General features: G+C 53.6%; 1 protein-coding gene across 6 annotated transcripts in view; it reads right to left on the bottom strand.

Moving 5' to 3' along the window:
• SCARB1 (scavenger receptor class B member 1) overlaps nt 1-25,731 on the bottom strand; it is a 72,236-nt gene that overhangs the window by 6,303 nt on the left and 40,202 nt on the right. For all 6 annotated transcript variants that reach the window (XM_027575263.1, XM_027575265.2, XM_027575264.2 and 3 more), the window contains exons 3-11: nt 24,457-24,598; nt 21,450-21,653; nt 18,796-18,891; nt 17,108-17,223; nt 15,070-15,236; nt 8,825-8,943; nt 5,314-5,387; nt 2,030-2,081; nt 1,032-1,178 (exon numbers count right to left, since the gene is read on the bottom strand). In XM_027575263.1, the coding sequence (XP_027431064.1) occupies nt 1,032-1,178; nt 2,030-2,081; nt 5,314-5,387; nt 8,825-8,943; nt 15,070-15,236; nt 17,108-17,223; nt 18,796-18,891; nt 21,450-21,653; nt 24,457-24,598 (1,117 nt within the window). The remainder of the gene's footprint in view (nt 1-1,031; nt 1,179-2,029; nt 2,082-5,313; nt 5,388-8,824; nt 8,944-15,069; nt 15,237-17,107; nt 17,224-18,795; nt 18,892-21,449; nt 21,654-24,456; nt 24,599-25,731) is intronic.

Raw genomic sequence — 25,731 nt, 5'->3', positions numbered from 1 at the left:
CAGAAGAGCCGTTTGTCAACACTGAAGCAAGAAATCAGGCACCGTGGGGGCCCAAGGGCCCTCCGACATGCCTCGCCCATCCCTGCCTCGGGGCCTTTGTACTGGCCATTCCTTCTCCTGGAGCGCTCCTTCTGTGAGTCTGTGCTGAGTGTCTCATCAGCACTCACCTGGAAGCCTAAATCCTACCTCTTCAGAGAAGCCTTTCCCTGAAGGGTCCCCAACCCTCTTAAATGCTATGATGTCCAGTCCAGGAGCCACATCTGGCTGTTAAGCCTTTAAAATGGGGTGAGCCTGAATCCAGACCTGCTGTAAGTATAAAATACACACTGGATTTCAAAGACTTAACGTGAAAAAATAATGGCAAATACAGTTGTATTTATATTTTTATATTGATTACATGTTGATGTGGTCGTATTTTGGACCCATCTGGGTGAAACAAAATATATGATTAAAATTGATTTTTTTTCCCCTTAATGTGGCTATTAGGAAATGTAAATTTAAAATCACACCCACGGCTCACGTACTTCTACTGGACAGCACTAACCTCGTCTGTCACATTTTCTATCATCTTTATCCTCAGCTAAATTACGTTTTCAGTTTACTCAGTTTTCGTCCATCTCTCCAATTAGAATGCCATGGTCCCCCAGAGCAGGGCACGTGTCTGTCATGTTCACAGCTATCTGCCCTGCACCTGACAGAGCCTGGCACCCAGCAGGTGCTGACTTGATGAACAAACCATTCAAGTACCACGTCTCATTACCCAAAGCCCACAGGCAGCCCCCCCCAGGGAGGGTCCCCAGGTCACCCAGGAGCGGCAGAGGAGTGGCAATGTGAGACGCAAGAGAGAGAAGCACGCAGTGACAGCTCCCTGCCCCAGGGAGAGATGCGGGACCGCTGCCCAAGGTGGGCTCCAGGCTGAGGGTGTCCGCAGAGGCGACTGGAGGGACGCCCAGGGGACCCCATGCCCCACCTTCCCCCGGCAGGCAAGCAATGCACTGTTCAGACCAGGCCTCGCTCTGGCCACCACCTACTTGGCTCCGGATCTGGTGGATGATGGGGATGAGCAGCAGGACGCAGCCCAGCGCGAGGAGGACGTACTGGGCGTAGTGCAACACACTGGGCATCAACACCAGCTGGGTGTAGAAGGTCTGCAGGGGCTCACCTTCCATCGCCCCGCTCTGGGGATAGAGAACGACAAACGAATGGGCTGGCGCCACACTCGGCAGGCTTGAGGTGCGGATGTTGCCCCATGCCACATCCCCGTCCCCCACCCCGTGCTCATCTCAAGACCGCAGGACAGAGCTTGTGATGGCGCCTGGGCGGGGCGGGGGGGGGGGGCGGGGGAGGCGCACACACGACGGGACTACATTTCCCAGACTCCCTTGCAGCTGGGCAAGGCCACGTGATCCCATCTGGCCAATGGGATGTGGGCCCAGGATGCTACAACTTCCTGCCTGGCCCATAGACACCTGCCCCCCGATTCTCTCCACATGGGTCCCAATTCCCGGAACGGGAAGGGTTCTGGGGATCTGGAGGAGGGCGGGCGGGACTACGGGACAGCAGGAGCCTGGGTGTCCCTGAATGACCGCGTGGAGCAGAGCCGCCCGGACGGTGATGGGAGCCGGCTGTCGCTTCGGATGCTAGCTCTGCGTGACTGAAAACGCCCTGGCCAGAAGGAACCCCGAAACGCCAGGAGAAAAGAAAGTCCAAGTGAAAAGCTGACACCCTGAGAAGCAACTTCCCTTCCCTCCCGAGAAGTGGTCAAGCGCGTTTAGAAAATTACACCCCGGGCCGGGGCCGTATGGCTTCAGGCGGCCTCTGCCTTCCTCACCTCGAGGGATCCTGCCATCGCGGTGGGTAATTGACAGGAAGTGCTTGGGCCTTGCGAAGCTCCTCGCACACTGCTCTACATCCCACGTTCCAGCCACCAGCCCGCCCCCCCCCCTCCACAAACAGCCCCCTGCCTCCAGAGCCCCCGCTGGCTCCTGCCCGGAGTCCCAGACGCCGCGCTCCCGCGAGGCAGCCTCACCTCTTCAAACCACACCAACGGCAGGACCACGGGCTGGATCTTCGCCGTTTGCCTGGAAATAAGCGAGACAAAGCACGTGAGAAGTTTCTGTCCGGGTGTTTTATGTGAAGCCGCTTTGGACATGTGACCCTAGGCTCCAGGGTCGGGATTTGATGTTGCAACAACCGGACTGGTGCCGCCTTGAGTAATGGGTATTTCCTGGTGGGGAGCGACCGGACGATCTGATCCTATCTTTTTGAACTAAAAACTCACATCTCCTAGAAGGTGGGGGCTGCCAGTGACCTGGCTGATGTTCATCTGTTCCTTTTAGAAACAAAACCCCAAATTTATTCGGGATGGCAATGCACCCGGCTAACTAACAATAGGTTTTATGCTCACCTCCTGCTTTCCTTTGGAGAGTCTGGAATCTGGGTCCATGCCAGACAGAGGCTGCCTACGTGACCGGGCCCCAATAAACAACGCTGGGCGCTGAAGCTCTAATGGGCTTCCCTGGTAGAAAACACTTCACACGCATTGTCACAACTCATTGCTGGAGGAATTAAGGGCATCCTGAGGGCCTCTCTGGGGAGAGGGCTCTGGAAGCTTCTGCCTGCCTCCCCCAGCCTTTACCCCATGTGCCTTTTCCTTTGCTGACTTTATCTGAACCCTCCCTCTGTAATAAATCACAGGCACAAGTATGACTACGTGCTGGGTCCTGTGAGTCTTCCCGCTGAATCATGGAACCTAAGAGTGGTCTTGGGGACCCCTCACTAGCTAACTGTGTGACCTCGGGCACGCCACCTACCCTCTCTGTGTCTCCTCTGTAAAGTGGGGATCACACAGGCACTCCTCATGGGGCTCTACTGCTTTAAATGCAATAACATTGAGCAAGGTGCTTAGAGGAACACCCACCACATACAAAAAGCTCCGGGTCTGTTACTATTGTCATTGTTAAATCCTAGCAAACAAATGGATGAAAACATTCTGCAGCTATCTGTGGAAGTGGGGGGAGGCTTGGGTCTGCTTAAAGAAGGCACAGCCGGACAGAGAAATGGAACGCACTGGGGGGACGGAACCAAAGTCAGCACAAAAGGCCCAAATCCCTCAGTCACCGGTCTTAACAATCTCTCGGGCCACTCGCTAAGTAGAGTATTGTGCAGGGAAATGAATTTACACAGCATTACCTACAGAGGGGAGACAGAGAAAACACTACAGAAATACAATAGAAGGTCCACGTTGGCCTCTTTTATCTGAGTTTGTAAGAACGGATGTAAATGGAATGCAAATAGCATGCAACTCTGCTGCCTTTATCTTGTGGGCAAACAGCACAGAAGTTCCCCAGACAAGCCACAGTTAAACAGCTCTGCCCGCAGGCAGCCTTGTCCCTGGCCTTTTCCCTCACCCACTGCCCACTGGCCCTCAGGGATAGCAGGAAGCACTGCTGTTCGACCAGCTCCCTCGAGGCCACTGCTCCAGCCCGAAGGGGAGGTCAGACAGCTGCGAAGCCCCGTTCTGAAGAGACGGGGACAGAGGCCCAGAGAGGTCAGGGTAGAGGCCCAGGGTCACCAACAGGCAGAGTCCGACAGCCCAAGTGTACTCCTGGCTTGAGCAGCATTTGCCAAGAATCCAAAATCACTTCCAACAAGTGAAAATTAAGAGAGCCCCTGCTAAAATCCAGATTTTGAAAAAATGCATTTGAAAACGCATCAGATGGGGCCACAGCAGGCATGAGCTCCCTGGGGCGGGGCGGGGGCTGGTCCTCAGCCCCCACCCCCACCCAGCCTGCCCAGCTTTGCCTAGTCACCTCCCGGCCCCCCCCCCTGCCCCCCATGAAGTGATGTGGGCCCCAGAGCCCGAGGCTGGTGGGCGGCAGGCCTGTTTCACCACCCCCAGATCCTCCCAGAGCAAACCCTCTGACAGCCTCACAATGCACAGATAAAAAGCCAGGGTGGGAGCGAGGGAGGGAGCGTGTTCTTTCCGGCTGAAAGGCATGTTACAAAGCTGAAGAGATGCTCACATTCCTGCAGCCCAGAACTCTTCCTAGGGGATTTTTTTTTAATGAAACTATTTCAAATATGCTAAAAAAATCCGAGAACCCAGACGCTACCCTAACGACCCTGGGAGAGGGCCCTGTGCCTGGCTCCCCTAGGCTTCACCCCGTGCCTCTTCCCTTTGTGGATGGTGCTTTGTGTCCTCTTGGCATCCTCTCGCCAAGCTCCATCACGACACCACGTTCTGACAAGAGCTGGTGAGGACGTGGCGGCTGGAACGTTCCCACACTGCTGGCGGGAAGGTCAACGAGGCAGTTGCTGGACAAAACACTCCGGACGGTGGTCCCTCTAACGCCCAAACGTGGACTTGCTGTCTGAGCCAGCAATTATGCTCCAGGGTATCTACCCCAAAGAAATGAAAGCACGCATCCACACAGAAATCTATACTGTACATCTAGATTAGGTCTATATCTGATCTGGATTAGATGCACTAATCTACGCGTGGTGATGGCAGCATTACTCAAGGATGGCCAAAACCGAGAAAAACCCAAATGTCCATCAATGGATAAATAAAACCTGCCCAGTGCCCACAATGGACTGCGATTCGGCCCTGAAGAGGAAGAAGCAGTGACATCTGCCACAATGTGGGTGAGCCTTGCAAACATGATGCCGAGTCAGAGAAGCTGGACACAAAAGGCCACACCGTGCACGATCCTCTTTATAGGAAGGGTCCAGAACAGGCAAATCCATAGAGACAGCAAATAGATGTGGGGGCGCCAGGAGCTAGGGGAGGGAGATGGGGAGTGACTGCTAACGGGGACACGGTGTCTTTGGGGGTGATGGAAACGTTCTAGACTTGACGGTAGTGATAGCTGCATAACTCTGTGAATACAAATCACCGAATTGTACCTTTTAAAAGGGGGAGTTTTACGGTACGTGAATTACATCTCGATAAGGCCATTATTCAAAACAAACAACAACAACAAGAGAATCAGGGCTTAAAAAAAATGTCTTCCATAAAGCGAGGAGTCACACTTTAAAATGCTGTTTGGTACGTTTCCATGGTCCAATCCTTGCTCTTGCCAGGATTTAATTTTTTTTTTTTCCAATTTTCTGTCGAGTGGGAAACTGCTTGGATGGAAGAGTCTGGCGAATTTGGGGGACAGATGTTGAGAGACAACACCAGGATTCCGGGGCAGGGAACAGACTCCACATCCGGTAGGACTGGCTCCCTCCCCACCTGCTGATCCCTGGGGAGGTCACTGCAGTCCCCCCACCCCCGGGATCCGGGCCCCGGCTCCCAGAGCCACTCACCCGATGCCTTTGATGGCCTTGATATACAGGCTCAGCTGCAATTTCACGGAGCAGTTCATGGGGATCCCGGTGACCTGGGGAACGAAGCACAGAGAGGGACCTGGGCTCGCTGGAGCCCCTGGTCCTGCCCCAGAGGGTGGGCGCGGGGGGCTCCCCTGCCACGGGCTCTGAGCCCTTCCGGGCAAACACCACGTGTCCCCAGACACAGTACATTCTGTATTCATCATGCCTCCCCCATCCTCCAAGCTAAACAAAATAGATTTGCATGTGGAAAAAGTCACTCCTCACACTTTTCTTGTCTCAAACCTAATGATAGTTTTCCCTCGTGTTTAATTTTCTTTTTCTCGAGAACTTTTTAATTTCCAAATATGAGGTAGTGACAGGAAACTTCCTTTGTTGCAGAAAACCACCTCTTTTTTTTTTGGATGAGATCATTTTTTTTAAGTAGTAAGTAAATCACAGGAGAGGGGACACACGTGCATGACCAAACCCAGGGAGGGAGCTCCAGAAGCGGAAAGGAACCGGGCTTGAGGTCAGGGGGCCTCAGCCACTGCCTCTCCACCGAGGCCTGTTTCCTCATCTGCAAAAGGGGCTGGTTCCCCCCACGTCCCGGAGCTTCTGCAGCACAAAACGAGGCAAGCGAGACAGCCACACTCGGGGCCACTCAACGCTTGTGTGATTATCACGTACATCAGTGTTATCTTCTGATAACACAAAGAGTGTTATCTTCCGTGATAAGCAGGCCTTGCGGGCCCCGGTGGCCCAGAGGGACAGGGCAAAGGCCGGGCTTCTGACATGGGGGAGAGCTTGAACCCGAGAAGCCGGCGGGATGGGAGAGAGTCCACCCGTGTGCGGAAAAGTGATAACACAGCAGGCCCGAGGCTGTCCTCCTCAGAGAGGCCTGTTGGCCAGGCTGGCCTGTGGCTGGCATCTGGGAACCTGGATTTCGGGAGGGCCCCCCCCCCGACTCCCGAACTGATAAGCGGGGCTCACTGCGCCTGGATTGTTTGTACAAACAACGTGATTTATGCTGACCACCCGCTTTCCTGCGGGAAGTCTGGAAGTTTGGTAGGTACCAGGCAGAGGGTGCCGGTATGAGTGGCCCCCAGTGAACACCCAGGGTGCTGAGTCTCTAATGGGCTTCCCTGGAAGATGACACAGCTCATTGCTGGGGGAATTCAGTGTGTCCTGTGTGGCCTCCCTGGGAGAGGGCCCTGTGCCTGGCTCCCTTCGGCTTCACCCCCTGGGCCTCTTCCCTTTGTGGATGGTGCTTTGTGTCCTTTGTAATCCATCCCAGCCGGGATTTCCATCATATGCGGAACCCTGGGAGTCCTCCTAGCAAATCATCAAACTTGGGGGTGGCCTCAGAAACCGACATAACCTGCCACCCCCACCCCTGCTTTCTAGAACAGCCTCTCTAGTCTGGGGTCTCCACCCGGGCCACTTCCTTCCCCAGGAAATTTATTTCCTTCCCTCCTTGGCCCGCTCCTCCAGGGCTGTCAGGCCTCTTCTCCGTGGGCAAAACCCCACCCGTTCCCAGCACCCCACAGAACAAAAACATGGACCCGTGAGCACACTCCTTTTCCCACACCCTTCCTGCTTTCAGGGCCAGAGGAGTAGCCACCATGAAAGCAGTCTCCACAGGTATTCTGTTCTCGGGGCTAACGCGGCCCAGGCAGCAAACGGGTCCCAGGCTCTTCCTCCCCAAAAGTACTCGAATCAGCAACCAAAAACCAAAAGGCTACTTCCCTTCCCTGCATGCCTCCAGCTGACCCGAAACAACAGATGTAGAAGCCAGTTCCTACTGTGGCCACTACAAGACACCTGCTGACATCTGTCTGGTCCCCCAATCTTGGCCACTTGTTCCTCAGCATGGGGGGGTGGGGGCGGAGCCGTGCACGCGAATGAAAGTCCCCTGTGAGAACAGAGATCATGTCCTTGCCAGATTCCCCAGAAGCAGCAGAGAGAGAGAGAGGCAGTAAAAACAAACAAACAAACAAACAAACAAACAAACGAGGGGCGCCTGGGTGGCTCAGTCGGTTGCGTGTTGATTTCGGCTCAGGTCATGATCTCAGGGTCGTGGGGTCCCCACGCCGGGCACCCTGCTCAGTGGAGAGTCTGCTGGAGATCCTTTCCCTCTGCCCCTCCCACCCCGTTCTCTCTCAGATAAATAAATAAATCTTTAATAAATAAATAATAAATGAACTAAAAAAGAAGAAGGTGGACAACCCTGTTAGCTTTAAAACAAAAAAGAAACTCTTAAAAACTGGTTAAAATGTTAAGACAACATGGAAAAACCTTAACACTTCTAGCAATAAAAAATGAACTTAATGTGGAACACACAATATATTAATATTAATTGCTCTCAATTTAATTAATTAGTATCAACCTCATTAAAATTAACTGATCTTAGCCCGTGTTTGAATTCAGCTTTGTTCCTTACTTACTCTCGGTCATTTGTCAAGCCCATACCTACTGAGATGCTAGCGTCTCTGGGCTAAATGCTGGAATCCAAGCAACGAACAAGACAGAAGGGACCTTTCCTCTGTGCAGTCGACAATCCCATTTATGAGTTGTATCATGTGACCTATCTGGACCACAGCTTCCCCATCTGTACAATGGGAGTAGCAGTGCTCACCCCCCAGATCACTGTGAGTGTGTACTGCGTTACCGTGTGTGAAAGTATCGAGCTCATGCCGGCACCATGAGTGTGCGACCAATATCTGCTGGATGTGAAGTGTGTGCCATCACTGTCAACTAACTAGCCTGGGTTTTTAGTGAAAAGAGAGAGGAGGGGATGGTGGAGTGCCAGGGGCCGGTGGGGTCAAGTCAGGAGCTCAGAAAATCTGAGTACACAGAAAAACGACATGGAACATTGAAGAGCTCTGAAAAAGGCCTGCGGGCAAGACCATGAGCGTCCACTCAGGCAACAAAAACCCGGAGGATTTTTTAATCAACAGCAAAGGCCACCGAGTCCAAACGGGCACATTTTACAGTGGCAGAGATACGAAGAGATGAGACAACCAGATGAAGACAGGCCCGTGGGAGGACCACATGCGTGGGTCTGCCACCTTCTTATTTGCCACCTGCAGACAGAATGTCAGAGAGGAAAATTCCCCAGAACCCAATTTATTTGCAAGACATCACAGGCTCTTGTTGGGACCTACAGATCTTTATGATACATTGGCACAGCCAGAGGGCTCCTCTGGCTAATTTGCAGACTGATAATTCTAATTAATTTACTGTCTTATGGTCCTTTTATAAAGACAATTCCCTTGTAAAGAGATTATGAACTCCTTCAACTATGGCGTCAGGGCAAAGTAGGGACCTCTGATGACTTGCTACTCTAGAAGCTATCGATGCCAAGGAAAGCCAGGCTTCCTATTACCCCTGCCCGGGAATAGCTCAGTGCCTGACAGGGGCAGGAGCGGGGAGCAGAGAGAAGGGGGCCAAGGAGGCACCAATGGGAAATGCCATACTACCCCCCACAGGTTAACAGGCAGGGGCTCACCGGGTGGACGTCCAGGAATAAGGAATGCTCCTCTTGGTTGGGGTGAAGGCCAAGCACCGCTTCTGCTAGCATCGGGTCGGCGTTGTAGAAGTGAGGGTGGGAGAGAAACAAGGGCGCATCTAGAAGGCAGGGCGGGGGGGAGAGGGGGTCGTCAGACAAGGGAGAGCACTGGCGCATCCAGAAGCCTGCGTCGTGCCAGGCCCAGGGCGATGCACAGATGACGGAGCAGGACCACAGCCTGCAGAGCGCCCAAATGATGACAAGATGCAAACAACAATACCTAGAAAGAAAGAATTCCTTCATCCAGTCTGTAAATGTTTACCAAGTGCCCAAGAGACACCAGGCACTGGGAAGGGACAAGCTCTGTGCCGGCAGGAATGGTCATGTGGGAGCTGCTGATTCGGGTGGGGGAGATCACAGGAAGGAAGGGAAGATGGTTAAACTACGCCAGGCAGGGAAGGCCAGGGAACGGCATTCCAGGTGGAAGGTTTGGCAGAAGCAAAGGCAGGGAGATGGGGAAATGCACAGTGCACGTGGAGCAGACAGTACGTGGAGGTGAATTATGGGAGTTGAGGATACAAAGGTAAGTCGAGGTCAGATCTGAACTTGGGCGGGTGAGGGGCGTCTTGATGGCCAAGCCAAGCAGTCTGGACTGTCTTCTGCAGGCAGTGCGGCAGCTGTCAGAGACGCTGAGGTGTGCACACCTGCGGCCAGGTCTCCCTGTCGTCCACGGGAAGGGAGAAGACACGCCTGCTTTGCTCCTTTTCTCCCAGCAGCCGCTCTGCAGGATGGATGCCAGCGAGTGTGAACAGGGGCTGACTCAGGCCCCTCTGTGTGAGAAATTCACACCCAGAAACATGAGGCCGAACCTCTCCATCAACTGACCGAGCAAGGCAAATGCCAGCGCATCCTCATGTGCTCAGGACCACGACCAACAGGCCTGATGGACAATGAGTTAACAAGGAAAAGAATGAGCCTCTCTCAAAAATCCATAAGGATCCAGAACAGGCAAATCCTAGAGACCAAACACTGCACATTGTGCTAGCCAGGGGCTAGGGGACGGGAGATGCTAACAGGGAGTGACTGCTAACAGGTATGGGGTCTCCTTCTGAAAGGATCAGAATGTTCTGGAACTAGACAGAGTCGGTGGGTACACAATATTGTCAATGTACTTAATGCCACTGAACTGTATATTTTTAAATGCTTAATTCTATGTCATGTGAACTGTACCTCAAAACAAAAAAAAAGAAAGAAAAATGACAACAAAACACACAAGGCTTCCTTCCCTAAAACCAACAGCCCATCCACCACCTGCCAGGTGACAGACATCCGTGTTATGTATGTCTGGCAGCCTCAAATCTAGATTCTTTCCACTTAGCAAAACCAAGCACTGGTTTGAAATAAAAGCTGGGATCTCATTGCTGCCTGATTTCATCTTTCCTGGAGTACTTTTACATTGCCTTCATTTGTCTTGACATTGATTCATTCAGCCAAGTACCGCTTCAATTTTGGCATACCTGGGTCCCCCTGCACGATTATATAATGTGCTTCTCTGACCCAAATGCCATTGCTTTATTTAAATAGCTATATTTTAAAGTGGAGCTTTCTAGCTGAGCTATAACTGGCACACACTTGCCACAAGACAGTGAATGTAGAAATAAATACAATGGAAACCACAAAAGTTGAACGTTCTAACTAGATACCATTGCCCGCACAGAGCTTTGGGTCCCAAACCCGCTCTTTTCAGTTAAAAGGAAAGATAGGGGCGCCTGGCTGGCTCAGTCGGTGGGGCGTGTGGCTCTTGATCTCAGAGTTGTAGGTTTGAGCCCCGTGTTGGGTGTAGAGATTATTTAAAAATAAAAATCTTTTGAGACACCTGGGTGGCTCAGTCGTTGGGCGTCTGCCTTCGGCTCAGGTCATGATCCCAGGGTCCTGGGATCGAGCCCCGCATCGCTTCTCCCTCTTCCCCTCCCCCTGCTTGTGTTCCCTCTCTCTCTCTCTGAGAGAGGGATGGATAAATAAATAAATAATAAATAAATAAATAAAATCTTTCAAAAATATAAATAAAAAAATAAAAATCTTTTAAAAAGAAAGCTGGATGGGTGCTGGAAAGATCTCTTAGCACCAACAGAGACTCTCTCCTGGGGTTAACTGGAAGGAGGGCAATGGAATGGGAAAACAGAAGCCCTCTCTCCCAAGTCAGTCAATGTCACTTAAAGCCACCTCCTAGACCTCTGAAGTTACCTTGAGCACCCCCAGGGACGATGCCCTACAATTTGGAAAACCTCCTTTCCCATCCTCCCATTTCTGCTGTGAAAGGAGACTACCAGAGCGAACATGAGGACCCCCGTGTTTACTGAGACCCTCAGTAAGGGCAGTGGTCACCACATCAGGCCCTCAAAGGTGGCAAATCTCCAAGGAGCCCCAGTGTGCCTCCCAGGCCGGAGGCACCTGAAGTGGGTCAGACCAATGTCCATCACCTGACCCTTGCTTCAGAGAGTAAGCACGCTTGTCGCTTGTTCTTTTAACAGCAAGCACAGGTGCACGCATTCCTCTCTATTTTATTTCCAAACAGCATGGGTAATAAGTGGTCATTAATTTATAGCTTTATGGCACACCCAACCAGTTCTAACTGCCCAGGGTCACCACAGATTATGATGAAGAGGTCGGTTGAGCAAATCTGAGGGCCTTGAGCAGCACAAAGTTTGAGGACCAAGAGTCCTCCAGGTCCAAGAAATCTTCAAGGCCCTAAAAGGGAAATGTATGGTATTCCTTATCTTCAGACACAAGGTCACAGACATGCAGACACAGGTGCACTGAAGGACGATTCCCAGCAGCACTACGATAATGGTCAAAAGACAGGAACTTGGCTGCCCGTGAATGGCAAAGAGGTAAGGAGACTAAGGTGTGTTCCCACAGAGGCACAGTATACAGCAAACAACAGCCCCAGGGCGGACGGACCTCACCAATGCAATAAAGGGTGGAAGAGACCAGAAAGAGAGAAAAAAAGGAGCGCACGCCGTATGATTCTTTTCACATAAAGACCAAAAGCAGGCAAAGCTGTGCTGCTGGACATCAGGCCAGGGCCTGGGAGGGGCCCTGGGGGTGTCCGGGGCCACTCCTACCCCGGTTCTCTATCTGGGTGCTGGTGACAGGGACGTGGGCCCCTTGTGGAATTCAAACCGCACGTGTCCTTTGGGCCCCCCTCCGTACATGTGTTTAGTTCCACGTAAAAGAAAAAATATTTTTTACATAAATATTTGAAAATTCCTCCGCACTTTTTGGGGCTCCTGGGTGGGGCAGTTGGTCGAGCAACGGACTCTTGGTCTCCGCTCAGGTCATGATCTCAGGGTTGCGGGATTGAGACTGCGTTGGGCTCTGCACCCAGCACAGAGTCGGCTTGTAACTCTCTCTCCCCCTCCCACTGCCCCTCCCCTCCATGCTCACTCGAAAATAGATAAATAAATCTTTAGAAAATAAATAAAAATAAAATTCCCCCTCACTTTTGAGGTTGTTTTGGCAGATGTGCTAAGATGAGGCAGTGCAAACCTCATCCCTGGCCCTCTGAAGTGGATGGACATGGAGCTTGCGCCTGCCTGGCACCCACTCTTTCCTCTGGAACCCACACCCCAACTCTGGAACCTGCCATGCCAGGGCTGGCCCCACCCATGGAATCAGGGGTGGAGCGTGTGACACGGCCTGGCCAATCAGCATCACCCTGGGCCACGGTGATTGGTCCACAGGTGGCCATGGGATGCAAGGCAGACCAATGTGTGCACCGTGGGGCACCTGCTGGAGTGAGGAGGTCCCAGGTGGGCCCTTCCGGCAGGAACCCCAGGAGGGGAAGAGGGGAGCCTTGGAGCCAGAGGGAAGAGCCTGCCTGGAAGAAAACTGAGCTGGCACCCGGACTGAGAAGCAGCTTCCCACAACAGCTGAGCTCTGGAGCCGTGCCTAATACAAGAATCTACTCCGGAACTTTGCATCACGCAAACCAGGACATGCCCTTCAGGACTTAGGCTGCGGCAGCTCTCTCCCCTGGCCCAGCAACAGAAGCACACAGCCAGGCAGGTCTCTGCACCGTCATCCCAACCCGCAAGCAGAAATTCCCAGAGACCCCAGGGAGGGGAGAATTAAACAGAGGGCAAGGACAGGTGGGTCATACAAAGACGTGACAGGGAGGGCACTTCCAGGCCCCAGCTCCAAACCCTTCACCTACAAAGCACCCCATTCTGCCTGAACTTGGGGAGTCGTCCAGCCTGACAGTCTGTCCCCCCAGCCCCGCTGCGAACTACCCATCTTGGATCCCCATCTCCAGCTGGACATATGGCTTCAGCCAGACAGGCCCCCAGAAGGCAAGACCCAGTCGACTGAACAGTGGCTTCTCGTCCTACCCACCATGTGACCTCGGGCACGTCCCAGCCTTGAGCCTCAATTTCCTAAGTGCAGGATACACCCACACACCCATACATTCCAATACTACATACTGGGCACAATTCTAGCAGCTGAGGACAGAGCCCTGCCAACAGCATTTACAGTCTGGGAGAGGACACAGACAATAAGTAAGTAAAACAAAATACACAGTCAGTGATTTCGGGGAGTGATGGGCACCAAGAACACAATAAAGAGGGAAATGAGAGAAGCTGGCAGGGGCAGAAGAGGGGGAGTAAGGAGGGACAACTTTAGTATGGGAAATCGGAGCAGGCCTCCTGGAGGGGGTGGCCTCCGAATAGATCAAAAGGTGGGGAGGGGATGAGCCACACAGATCCACATGGATATCTGGGGAAAGAACTCTCAAGGCAGGGTGAACAGCGGATGCAAAGGCCCTGAGGTGGGACCAAACTTGATATACTCTAGAAACAGGGAGAAGGTCGTGGGGCTGAAAACTAGTTAGTGGGGGAAGTACAGAAAGAAATGATATTGGCAAGGCCAGCACAGGCCAGATCCTGCAGAGCACTGAGACCACAATGAGGGCTTCACTCTATGTGCATGGGAGGGCCGTGAGACCTTTGAAGCAAAGGCCTTTCCACCCTGATGAAGATGTTCTCCTTCTGCACTGGGCATCCCATACAGAAGTCACTAGGCACGTGTGGGCGCTGGTCATTTGAAATATGGCCAGTGTGACTAAGACACTGCCTTTTAATTGGATTGCGTTCAAAACAGTTTTAATTTACATGGTCCCCCGGGGCCAGTGGTGACCGCCCTGGACAGTCTGGGGAACAGCTGGTGTGGAGGGTGACGGCAGTGTCACGGGGGACCAAAGGGAAGGGCCGGGACCACCAGGAGGTGGGGTCACGGGAGGGAGGAAGGACTGCCTTCCTTTGCAGGCAGAGCCGGTGGGCTTGCTGAGACGCTGGATTGAGGGCCGGGGGGGGGGGGGGCACTGCGGGTGACAGCCGAGCGCCCAAATCGAGCAACCGAGGAGGACGTCCTGGGGACAGGCACACAGCTTCAAGCCACGAAGCCAGAGGCCACCGCCAGCACCACGGCTCACACCCTACCCCGCAACCGCACACTGCCCAACCAGACTTTATGGAACGGCTGGACTGTTGGCCGCTTCCCTCCCTCCCAACGGGGAACAGGCCCTTCCTACGAAGCTGCATCCTCACGGTACATATCCTGGTGCGGCAGGCAGAACGGGGCCCTCCCCAGTCTGCAGGGCCTGTGAAAACATCTGGTCCCACGGCAACGGGGCAGGAAGGCTGCAGGTGGAATCAAGGCTGCTCATCAGCTGGCTTTAAAATAGGGAGCGTGGCCTGGATTATCCTGGGGGGGGGGGGTGCAGGCAGAGGGGAGGGGCTGTAGTCTCCGGGGTCTTTAAACTAGAAGAGGGAACCGGGAGAGATGAGGCCACGGAGGTGGGATCAGAGAGATGGGGTGTTGCTGGCGGTGAGGCCAGGAGCCACAGACCTCTGATCGCCGCAGGAAGGCAAACACACAGACCTCCCCTCGAGCCTCCAGAGAGGAACACAGCCTGCCGTCGCCTGGCCCCTGGGCCTGTGTGGGCCTTCTGAACTGTTTAAGATAATAGACATTTATGCCGCTCTAAGCCACTAAGGTTGTGGGAATTCACGACAACGGCAAGTCATCTACACAGCATTTTTTTTCCTTTTCAAATTCTTCCTGCTGCCCTCCTTCTCTCCGGCCTGATGGGATTATGAGGAGTAAAGAGGCCAGAGATGAGGCCGACCGCGGAGGCACAGAGCCGTGGTCCCCACGCCCGCCCTCCCACCGGAGACGGCACGTACTGAATCTGCAGGTGCTGATGTTCTGAATTCCAGAATCCAGGCACGGGCAGAAGCCCTGGTTGGGCGGGTAGACAGAGCCGTTGGCAAATAAGGTGCTGGGGGCCACGAAGCGATAGGTGGGAATCCCTTCGAACGTCCCCGACTCCTTGTAGATGAGGGTCATGGACCTGCGGGGGACAGACAGGGGCGGGGAGGGTGACACCCAGAACGTGGCGGCTAGACCGGTCCTGCCGAAGGTAACTCCAGCTGAGCCGCTTCTCTCCACGGGCACTACCAGCCCCCGGGGCCCAGCAGCCACCGTCTCTCTCTCCCCGGGAACGGCAAGAGCCTGCTAATTGCTCTCCCTGCGTCCCTGCCCACGCCCATCTGTTCTCTGCAAGCAGACAGCGCTCTAAAACCAGAACGGAGTATATCATGTGCCCACTTAAAACTGCAATTGCTTCCAGTCTCATCTATAACAAGATTGTCATCCTCATCATGGCCCGACAGCTTCTATGAGGTCCAGCCCCTGCTTGCCCTTTATTGCACCCCACGGGCCTCCCGGCAACTGCTCAGACGCGCTCCCTCCTGCCCCTGGGCCTTTGTATCTGCTGCCCCATCTGCCCTTCCCTCGATGTTCACACATCAGACTGCAGTTCTTCACAACGGTGGTGACTCGGCAGTCACCTCTCCACAGGCTGCAGCAGCGCAGCCCCCACCCGATTCATCCTGCTCTATTTCTCAAAGGCCCTTCTAAACTCAAACTTGGACTTTGGACTACAACCGTGCCGCCCCACGCTGTCGCACACAGCTCCAGAGCCCTTGGACGGGGCGCGTGTGGGCGGGACACGCTGTCAGTGCAAAATACATTCCAGATTCCTACAACTGGATACCAAAAAAATGTGAAACATCTCAGTAACATGGGACCCTGTGTACACACCGAAACGGTAATATTTTGGATATGGGGAGTCAAGTAAAACCTATCATTACAATTAAAGTCACCTACTTCTTGTTGCTTTTTTTAACGCGGCCACTTGAAAGATTGCAAATGGGGACGGGCACCGCGTTGGGAGTAGACAGCACCGGCCCAGACAATAGCCCAGACAATAGTGTTACGTGGCTGGTGATGGTAACATGGTTGCGCAAGAGAACATCCTTGTTTTCAGAAAACACCCACTGAAGCATGGAGACGGCCAACTTACTCTCAGGCGGTCCGGGAACAGGGCCGTGGGGCCAAAGAGAAACCGTTCCCAAACCTGAGTGAAATGGTGCCCTCTTGCTACTCTGCTCTGGGTTCAAGTGTCTAATTTTTAAAAAAGTGAACGCACACACAGCACGGGCACTTCGGGCCCTCCGACACTGCCCTGCAGGTGGGTCTGCGTGAGTCCCCACGGCAGGACAGAGGCTCCAGGTGACCGGGACTACACCCATGCCCTCCCTGCTGTGTCCGCAGCACCTGACACAGCCGACCGCCACAGAGGTCTGCTGGGAAAGCAGATGAGCTGGAGTTCACATCAGTGAATCCCCAACTAAAGGACTTTTCCAGAATGGCTGGAATGGAGCCGAGTGCCGGCAGCACCCAGAGGCAGGCTCTAGGGTCCGCGGTCTAGTCTCACCTGCGCTGGGGCCCCTGGAATCCGTCAACCCCAAGCAAGCCTCTGAGGCCATGCTCTGGAGCCTGCAGGGGTCACAGGAGAGGCATCTAGAGGTCTCAGCATCCAAGTGGACATGAGGGCAGCCGGACAGATGCCCCAGGGAGCCCAGGCTTGCCTGATTCCCAGCCCCCCACGACCCGATGGTTTCCTGCCCGCCACCAGCACGCCAAGCACTGTGCTGCCAGGGGCCTCTCTGGGCCCTGCCAAAGCAGCAGGAGGAGTTTGGCTCTTCGTGGTGTAACTGAGGAGAATTCAGGACAGTGCCGAGGGCCAACAAAGACACAAAGAGCCAAACTGCTTCCCAAGCGCAGGCCGAAAGCCACTCGATTAGGCTGTGAGTGTCCACGAAGCTGATTTCCGCTGCCCGAGAGGCCCAAAAGGCCCCAGAACGTCCCAGCCATTACCGGCACGCCTCAGGACTGTAGAATTCCAGCGAGGTCTCAGGAGTCATGAACGGCGCCCACATCTGTCCCGAGGTCCCATTGATCATGTTGCACTGATCAGAATGCCAAAAGTTGACCTGCGGGGAAGCATTCAGACCCGGCCGTTTAGTTCAGCAACGGCTCTCAGAAACGCCCTCTCGAGTGCTGCACACCCGGCTTGGGGTGACGACTGCACAGGCCGGGGCCCCCGGGCTGAATGCCACTACTCAGTTCCAGAAGCCAGTCCCCTCGGAGAGATGGCCCGGCAGGGCACCTGGACAGCCAGAGAGCCTCAATGACAGCTGCCCACTCGCTGACGAGGATCCCTGAGTGTGCAGGTTTGCCGGGCACTCACTGACTTCGTCTGCAAAATCACCCCCATCACCAAGGGACACTGTGAGCAGGGGAGGAGGGAGGTGGGGTACTAGCATCCTTATCTCTCAGACAGGAAGTCAGCAGACACTTCCTAAAAACAGTTAAAGGGAGAGGCAGCATAGGAAATAAACTATTTAAAATCATAAAAAAACACGGACTTCTCCCTTTCTGTGCCACCCCTCCCCCCCACCCCCCCGCCGGGCCATCAGAGCGAGTTCTGTTATGTGCATAAGTGTATTTGTTTTTTGTTTTTGTTTTTTTTTTTAAAGATTGTATTTATTTATTTGAGAGAGAGAGAATGAAAGATAGAGAGCACGAGAGGGAAGAGGGTCAGAGGGAGAAGCAGACCCCCGCTCAGCAGGGAGCCCGATGTGGGACTCGATCCCGGGACTCCAGGATCATGGCCTGAGCCGAAGGCAGTCGCTTAACCAACTGAGCCACCCAGGCTCCCTGCATAAGTGTATTTGTGCAGTTAAAGAACAAGCCAGTGAAGTCTCAGAGTCTCCACTGGGAATGGTTACTGCCGGCTGCAAATGGGGATGTGGCCACCCTGAGCACGGATGGGGGTGTCACTGGGCCCCAGAGCCTAGGTCTTGGCAGCGGTCACCATGGTGAGCACTGGGGGAGGTGTGAGCAGCCCCATGCATGGCTCACTCCGGTGCAAGCACAATGAGAAAAAGCAACTAAGGTGGAAAAAAGCAGCCTGCAGAACCATGCACGTAATACGATTTCATCGTGTTCAAAGCAGCAGCAAACCCACCATGTTTCTACGCACACACACGGGCGTGGAGTGGACAGAAGTGGACAGGAAGGCCATAGCGACACTGCCCACCGTGAGTGCCCTCTGTGCTCCAGGGACCGGGGGGGCTGGCGCGGGAGGTGGTGCAAAGGGCACTTGAGATCTGTCTCTATTGTTTTTTTATGTGAATGTCTTCCTGTGTTTCTAGGGTGGTTTTGTTTTGTTTTGTTTTTACTCAGTAATATCTTTTAATGCAGTGGATGGTTATATCATCAGCGTAGTATTTTTGAAGTGTTTTCGTAAATTAAGAACAAAAGGAAAGAAATCACTCACTTCCTGGTATACACTAGGTGCTAAATAAGTAGAGTTTCCATTCCCCACCCACCGAACAGGAACCAAGAGCCAGTTGAGCCTTGACCACAGGTAGAACCCCCCGATTCCAAGAGCTTCTCCATCACAGACGTGACCACCCTCCTGAGTTGCAAGAGAGACAAGGTGCGCAGCCCGGGTGCCCCCCCCGGCCCCCGTGCAGGAGGGCCACCGCCCTTGCCCTCACCTTGCTGAGTCCGTTCCACTTGTCCACGAGGTGGATCCTGCTGAAGTCTTTGACCCCCGTGAACACGGTGAAGAGCCCAGAATCGGAGTTGTTCAGCTGTGGACAACAACAGAGACCAGCACCTTTAAGCCTCAGGACAGGGGCAAAGGCCCACCCGTTTACTTAGAGGCCACTCCCCACTTCACCCGGAGGACAGGGGCCTCGATACCTTGTTCACCACTGCATGCCCAGTGCCTGGGGACCAAGAGGAGGGGGGCTTTCTAGAAGGGGCACTCCCCTGATGACAGCGTCCCTCCTAGAAAGGGTCCCACCTTCCCTTCCTCACTCAAGGAGAGTTGGCTTCTCCTCCCAGATGAATAGCAGAATGACCCCCTCGCCCCAACTGAAAATGAAGTATGCTCATGTGACCTCTCCAATCAACGAAAAAGAAGCAGATGGGGCATGCCACTTCCGGATGGAAGCTTTAGGAGCTAGTGCATGCACAAGTCACCGTGCTTTCTGCCGCTCCGTAGGGGTCGTGGAAGTGTGTATCAAGCTGCTGCCTCCCTCAGCCTGGGTCCCTGAGTGACCAAAAAGAGCAGAGGGCCCACTGGTCACCCACACTGACGTGGCATACAAACAAGGAATCAACTCGCTGTTTCAAGCCAGACATTCCGGGGCTGCTTGTTACAAAGCATGACCCGGTCTATCCTAACCCATACAGGACCCAGCGCTTCCTGAGCATTTTCTGGATCGGAAGCCCTAGGCTTTGGCACTCTGAGGTTCTTTCCTAGAGACAGACGCCCAATTCACAGCAAAGACACGCAAAGCATACGAACTGCGGGGCAAAATCTAGAAGTACCGTGTTCCCCCTGAGGAGGCTGAGTAATGAAAAACACGCTGAGAACTCGATAGGGTTGTGTCCCAGCTGGATGGCTAAACTGATGACTGACTAGTTAGGCAAACAGGCTCCAGAGCAGGGCCCAGTCCAAAGCCCTGCTCTGGCCTCCTAATATCTGTGTCATGTCACCTGTCCATTCTGAGCCTCATGAGCTGGGACCTCAACCATGATGAGGAGAGAGTAACAGGAGCCCGGAGACACTGGGGGTATGAAAAAGCGAATGTGTCAACACTGTTAAGCGGTGCCTGAAAAACAGTAGGAACTCCAAATGCTAGTCTTTATTATCCTTATCATTATTATTACTATTAATAAAGGCTCCCCCAAAAGGACACCAGATGTCCTTTGACATGATGTAATGATTATTATTACATTACATTACATTACAGACATTACATACATTACAGACGAAGTATATCAGAGACGGCCAAAGTATCCTCCCCTTCCTCCTTCGTAACAAAACCCAAACCTTATTTGGGGCATCAGCACAGCCGCTAAAAGGCTACATTTCCCAGCTTCCCTTGCAGCTACGTGGGGCCACTTGACTAAGTTTTGGCCAAAGGAAAGTAGAAATTGGTTTTCTCCCTCCCAAGGAGGGAGACACCTGGGACATGCTGTTTTGTCCTCAACCCCCCTGCCTGCCTCTCCATCCCTAAACACTCTTCCTTCGCTTGTGCCTCCTGGAATGTGGATGTGGTAGCTGGTGCTCTAGCAGCCATCTTGAGCCATGTGGTAATCTGGAGTTTGAAAACCACACCATAAGGATGGCAGACCAGGGTAGCAGAAGAATTCTAGATCCCTGAAGGATAGGAAGACACCCCATCAACACTGAACAGCCACTGCTGGAATGTTATTTCAGGGTTTCCATTATACACAAACATATATTATAGGTATGCTACTCACTTTGTAATAATATTCATTTGTTTACAAGTTTACAAGATGCTTTCAAAGGAATCGTGTTGCTCCAAACTTGCCAACTTTCCCACACACTCAGAACCTGTCATTCCGGTTAAAAATGTATTGAGTGTCTATCATGTGCCAACTACAGAAACATAATGTCTTTCTCCCCCTCCCCCCAGGACAGATCAGCAGAGCCCAAAGGGGAGGCCGAGGCTGGAGCAACCCAGAGGGCTCGTCAAAACCTTTGGTGGAGGAAGCCACAGTCAGGGGTCAGACTCTGCATCAGATCGAAGCTCAGGAGCCCAGTTACTGCCAGGTGACCAAGGGTCAAGATCAAGAAAAAAGCAGGCAGGGGTGCCTGGGTGGCTCAGTTGTTAAGCATCTGCCTTCGGCTCAGGTCGTGATCCCGGGGTCCTGGGATCGAGCCCCGCATCGGGCTCCCTGCTCAGCGGGGAGTCGGCCTCTCCCTCTCCCTCTGCTGCTCCCCCTGCTCGTGCTCTCTCATTCTCTCTCTCAAATAAATAAATAAAATCTTTAAAGAAAGAAAAAAGTAGGCAGCTCAGAGCAATGTCATAGTCAACATCTGTGACTTGCCTCCCCAGCAGCCTCTCCCCCTTCTCCCAGCAGCCCCCAACTGCCCGCGCTCAGCCCAATCACATTCTCAGAGCCTGGATCAAGCTGCACCTTCATCTCTGCCTAGGGTTTTCAGGTATATGAGCCAATAAATTCTCTATTTCTCTTAAGCCAGTTTGAGTTGGGTTTTCTGCCATTTCCAACCCACGGCCCCCAGATCCCCAGCCAGGCTGCTAACCCATTTCCAGGCTGTATCGATGGAGAACAAGACACAGGCCCCGAACTTGTTGTGGGCCACGCTTACCTCTGCAAATAGCCCAAACTTGCCCTTGAATGGGAACATGTTTGGGAGGTACTTGTTGATGAGGTGTATGAGGGGGTCCTCGTAACCCCACATGATCTCGCCTACAGTGCGGTTCATGAAGGCACGCTCCCCGAGTGTGCTGAACGCCAAGGTCATGATCAGCTTCAGGCTCATGGGCTTATTTTCCATCATCATCGCTGCAGCCTGCAGAGTGAGGGGACACTACATGTTACAGGCTAGACACCAACGGGTCCATGCATCCTGGACTTCAAGCAGGCCCGAGGTAGAGTTCATCAGGGGACATGAACTTCGGGCCCAGGAAAGTCCCTGCACCGACATGTAGGGTGTCTGGGGCATCCAGAACCAGTCCCTAATCCTTCAGTAACAGGATCACCTGTGTTAGTGGATTTCAGGTGAAATTAACTCCATCCCCAGTCCCAGAGGCAGGCACATGGCAGGGGCCCGGCCAATGACAAACGTTCTTCCCTCCAGCTACAGTGATTGGTTCCAGAATGTGTAATGTGGCCCAATCAGAGCCCCAAGAAATGGGAAACATTCCCCTGGGGCTGTCAGATAGAAAGAAGAGCTTCCTGCTGCCATGCTTGAAAGCTGTAGCCACCCTGAGGTCCGCCAGAGCAGGGCACCCACAAGGATCTAGGGAACCTGATTTGCACCCTAGATCAAGCCACACCTGAAAGGAGCCAACCTCTGCCCTTTCAGTAATGTGAGCCCATAAGTTCCCTTTTTGCTGATGCCAGTTTGGAGTACCTTTTATTGTCACCTTGCATCCAAAAGAATCTTCATGAAGACTCGACTCCACTTCCTGATATCTCCCTCCCAATCACCAAGAGTCCCAAAGATCTGTTCTCCCCAATACCTGGGTGCTGAGAATGCAGGTGAATTTATTTTCTGATTTCTGCTCTCCTCTGGAGATACTGTCTTGGCACTTGGTTTATTTTTTAAAGGCACCTCATCCAAAAGTGGAAAAGTGAACACAGCCAGCATTTCCTAAAACCTAGGCCAAAGAGGTCTGGTTCCTTGGGAACTCCCCAGCATCTCCTTGCCATTATAATCACTTTTGAAAGGTAATAAACACACGATTTTTTAAAAAATCACAAAAGGACATTGAAGAAACACCCGTCTCCAACCCCTGACCGTCTCCTTCCCAATCTTCTCCCTCAAGGCCACCCAATGCTATGGGTTCTTGGGTATTCCTCCAGAGACATCCACACCAGAGACCAGCAAACTATGGGCCCTGGGCCAAAGCCAGCCCACCACCCATTTTTGTACAGTCTGAGAGCTAAGCATTTTTTTTTTTAATCTTTTCAAATAGTTGGGGGGGAATATTTGAAAAAATATGAAAACTATATGAAATAAAGTTTCATTGGAACATCTCCATGCCTCCTCCTTTATGTTGCCTTCGGCTGCTTCTGCATCAGCAAGTATTTCTCCTTTTTAAGTAATAAGGTGTGGCACTGTACGTGCGTTCCGCACCTTGCCTTTCGCTCACTTAGACCTTAGGGACTGCCCCGTGCCATGCCTGGCTGTCATAAATTACCACCATGAAACATGATGGAACAAGATTTAGGTTGTTTCTAGAAGTTTGCTCTGACAATGAATATCCTTGAGTGCAAGCATCTTTTACGTATGTGATTCTATCAAGAGGACACATTCCTACAAATGAAATTTCTGAGGTCAAAGGCGTGTGCAATTTCTATTTAAAGTCACCCCCTTCCAACAGCTCATACCAGTTCTGTTCCTCACGACGGTACCTGAGAGCGTCTGTTTCCACAAATGCTCCTGACCCCTGGGGCATCATCACGCGGTCTTTGCCAATCTGGTCAGTGGGGGCAAGTGCCTTCACTGCCAAAACTTAAGGGTGTAACTGGGGTGGGGGTGGGGGGCGCGCAGGGGCAGGGTGGTGCAGCTGTAAGGCTTCGGGGCATATTTATTCTTCCGTCCTGTCCATCCAATGGACTCAGCAGGCGAGTTCGCCTCGGATCCAGAGCCCAGCCCAACGCCAGCCCCAGGGTCACTAACAAGTAAACAAGGTAATATGTGTAAGGCCCATAGGCCCGAAGTGCTGACACACAGTGTTTGCAAAAAGTTAACACAACAGGCCTGAGGCCACTCTCTTTAGAAAGGCCTGCCAGCAAGGTTGACCTTCAGCCTGCGTCTGGGAGCTTGGGTTTCGAGGGAGCTCCCACCACTCCCTGACCGATAAGGGGGGGCTCACGGTGTCTGGACTGCGTGTACAAACAGTACGCTTTATGCTGACCACCTGCCTTCCTTCTGGGGATGTAGATTTTGGTACATGCCAGGCAGAAGGTGCCTCTGTGACCAGCCCCCAATAAAGAACCCTGGGCATGGAGTCTCTAGTGGTTTCTGGGGTGACTAACCTTCCCAGGTGCTGTCATGACTTGTTGCTGGGGGAATTGGGGGGGGGGGGCCCTGTGCGGCTCCCCTGGGAGAGGACGCTGGAGGCTGGAGGCTGGCCTCCACCCCATGCGCTTTCTCCCTCTGCTGCTTTTGGTTCTGCACCCTTCTGCTATAACAAATCAGAGCCAAGAGTGGGACAATACGCCGTCTGCGAGCCTTCCCAGTGAGTCAGCAAGCCTGGAGGTGGTCTTGGGGACCCTGGCACACAAGGCCAACAGTCGGTAAATCCAGCTACAACTATGACCCCCACCTACAGAGCACGGAGGCCCAGCCTGCAGATGGGGCAGATGAGGACGTGGCCTGGGGGAGCCCCGTGCAGCCCCCCACTAGAACCTCCCTGTGGAGATTCTAGATTTGTAGACTGAGATGGGAAAGACAAGAACTTTGGCCGGTACCCCAAACCAGAGACAGGGGGATGCACCTGGGAAACTCGATGGGGGCTGCGCGTCGGGTCCCATGAGCTGCAGGCTGCCCCCCGTGCCCCCCCACCGCGGGGCAGCCCATGCGGGGGGCAGGCAGAGGCAAGGGTGAGGGCTGGGACAAGGGGTGCGGCCAGGGGCAGCCTTACCAAGACCAGGATGTTGGGCATGACAATATAGTCGCTCTCCAGGCCATGGGACTTGTCGGGCTGGAACTGGAAGCTGCGATACTCGAGGAATGACACCGTGTCATTGTCATTGAAGGTGATGTTGCTCTTGTGCCTGAACTCCCTGTGGGTGGGAAGCCGGTGGTCAGTGGGGCCCGGCCACACAGGGACGGGACGCCCGCCGGGAGCTGTGGGGCCCTTGGCCGCCTTCCCTCAGGCCATGGCGGGACCCTGTGAGGTTTATCAGAGCTACCCCAAAGAGCACCCAAATCCCGACACACTCCCTCCCCCTGGCCAGGCGCCGCCGTCTTTCACAGCAGCCTCCCCCGCGCATGTGCCTGCTTAGGGAGACAGCGCAGCACAGTGGTTTGGAATGTGCACTCTGGAGACGGAGGGCCCGGGCTCCCATCCTGTCTCCATCACTTACTACCAGGGCCTCCGTTCTCCCATCTATAAAATGGGGGTGATAACAAGAGCCACTTCGTAGGGCTGTGGTGAGCCCTGAGTGGGTCAGTGCACGTCAAGCTACCAAAGAGCGGCCCGAGGCACGGAAGACAGCACACGAGTACCAGCGGCTTTTCGTGGCTGCTACAGTTACTCCCTCTTGTCTGCAATCCATTCTCCACAACGTAGCCAGAGAATCTTTGAAAAGTAGAAATGAGATCATGTCCTCCTCTCCCCGACAACCCTCCTCTGCATACAGGATAAAATCAAGCTCCTAATGTGGCCTCCGAGATCCTCACCACCCAACCCCGTCCAACGCTCGGGCCTCGTCTCTGCCACTCTCCCCCTCACTCATATCACGCCAGCCACTTAGGCCTTCTCCTTCCTGGACTCCCAGACTCTGCCTGCCTCAGGGCCTTTGCACCAGCTGCCACCTCTGCCTGGGGCCCTCTTCCCCCCACATCTTCACACAGTGGCACCCCCTTCTCACCACCCATGTTTAGGGGGGTGTCCCCTTGGCAGAGGTCCTCCCTGACCCTCCAGTTAGACCAACCCTGCCCTCGCCCCTCCCTCCAGCACCCTCCATGCTTCACCCTCCTTGTTCTCACCACACTTATGGCCACCCGATGTGTCTAAGAGTTTACTCTCTCTCATCAGACGTCAGCTCTGTGGGGCAGGGGCTCGGGTCTGCCTTTAACAGTGACTGGCACGGTGCCTAGTCCACAGGAGGTGTTCAGTAAACGCTTCCAGAATGAAGAAATAAATATAAACTTTGGCAAGCCAGGCTCAGCTCTGACACAGAAGCCTTCCCCG

This window comes from Zalophus californianus, chromosome 14 (assembly GCF_009762305.2).
Source record: "Zalophus californianus isolate mZalCal1 chromosome 14, mZalCal1.pri.v2, whole genome shotgun sequence".
Classification (NCBI taxonomy): Eukaryota; Metazoa; Chordata; class Mammalia; order Carnivora; family Otariidae; genus Zalophus; species Zalophus californianus.
This window is presented reverse-complemented; position numbering and strand designations above follow the sequence as displayed.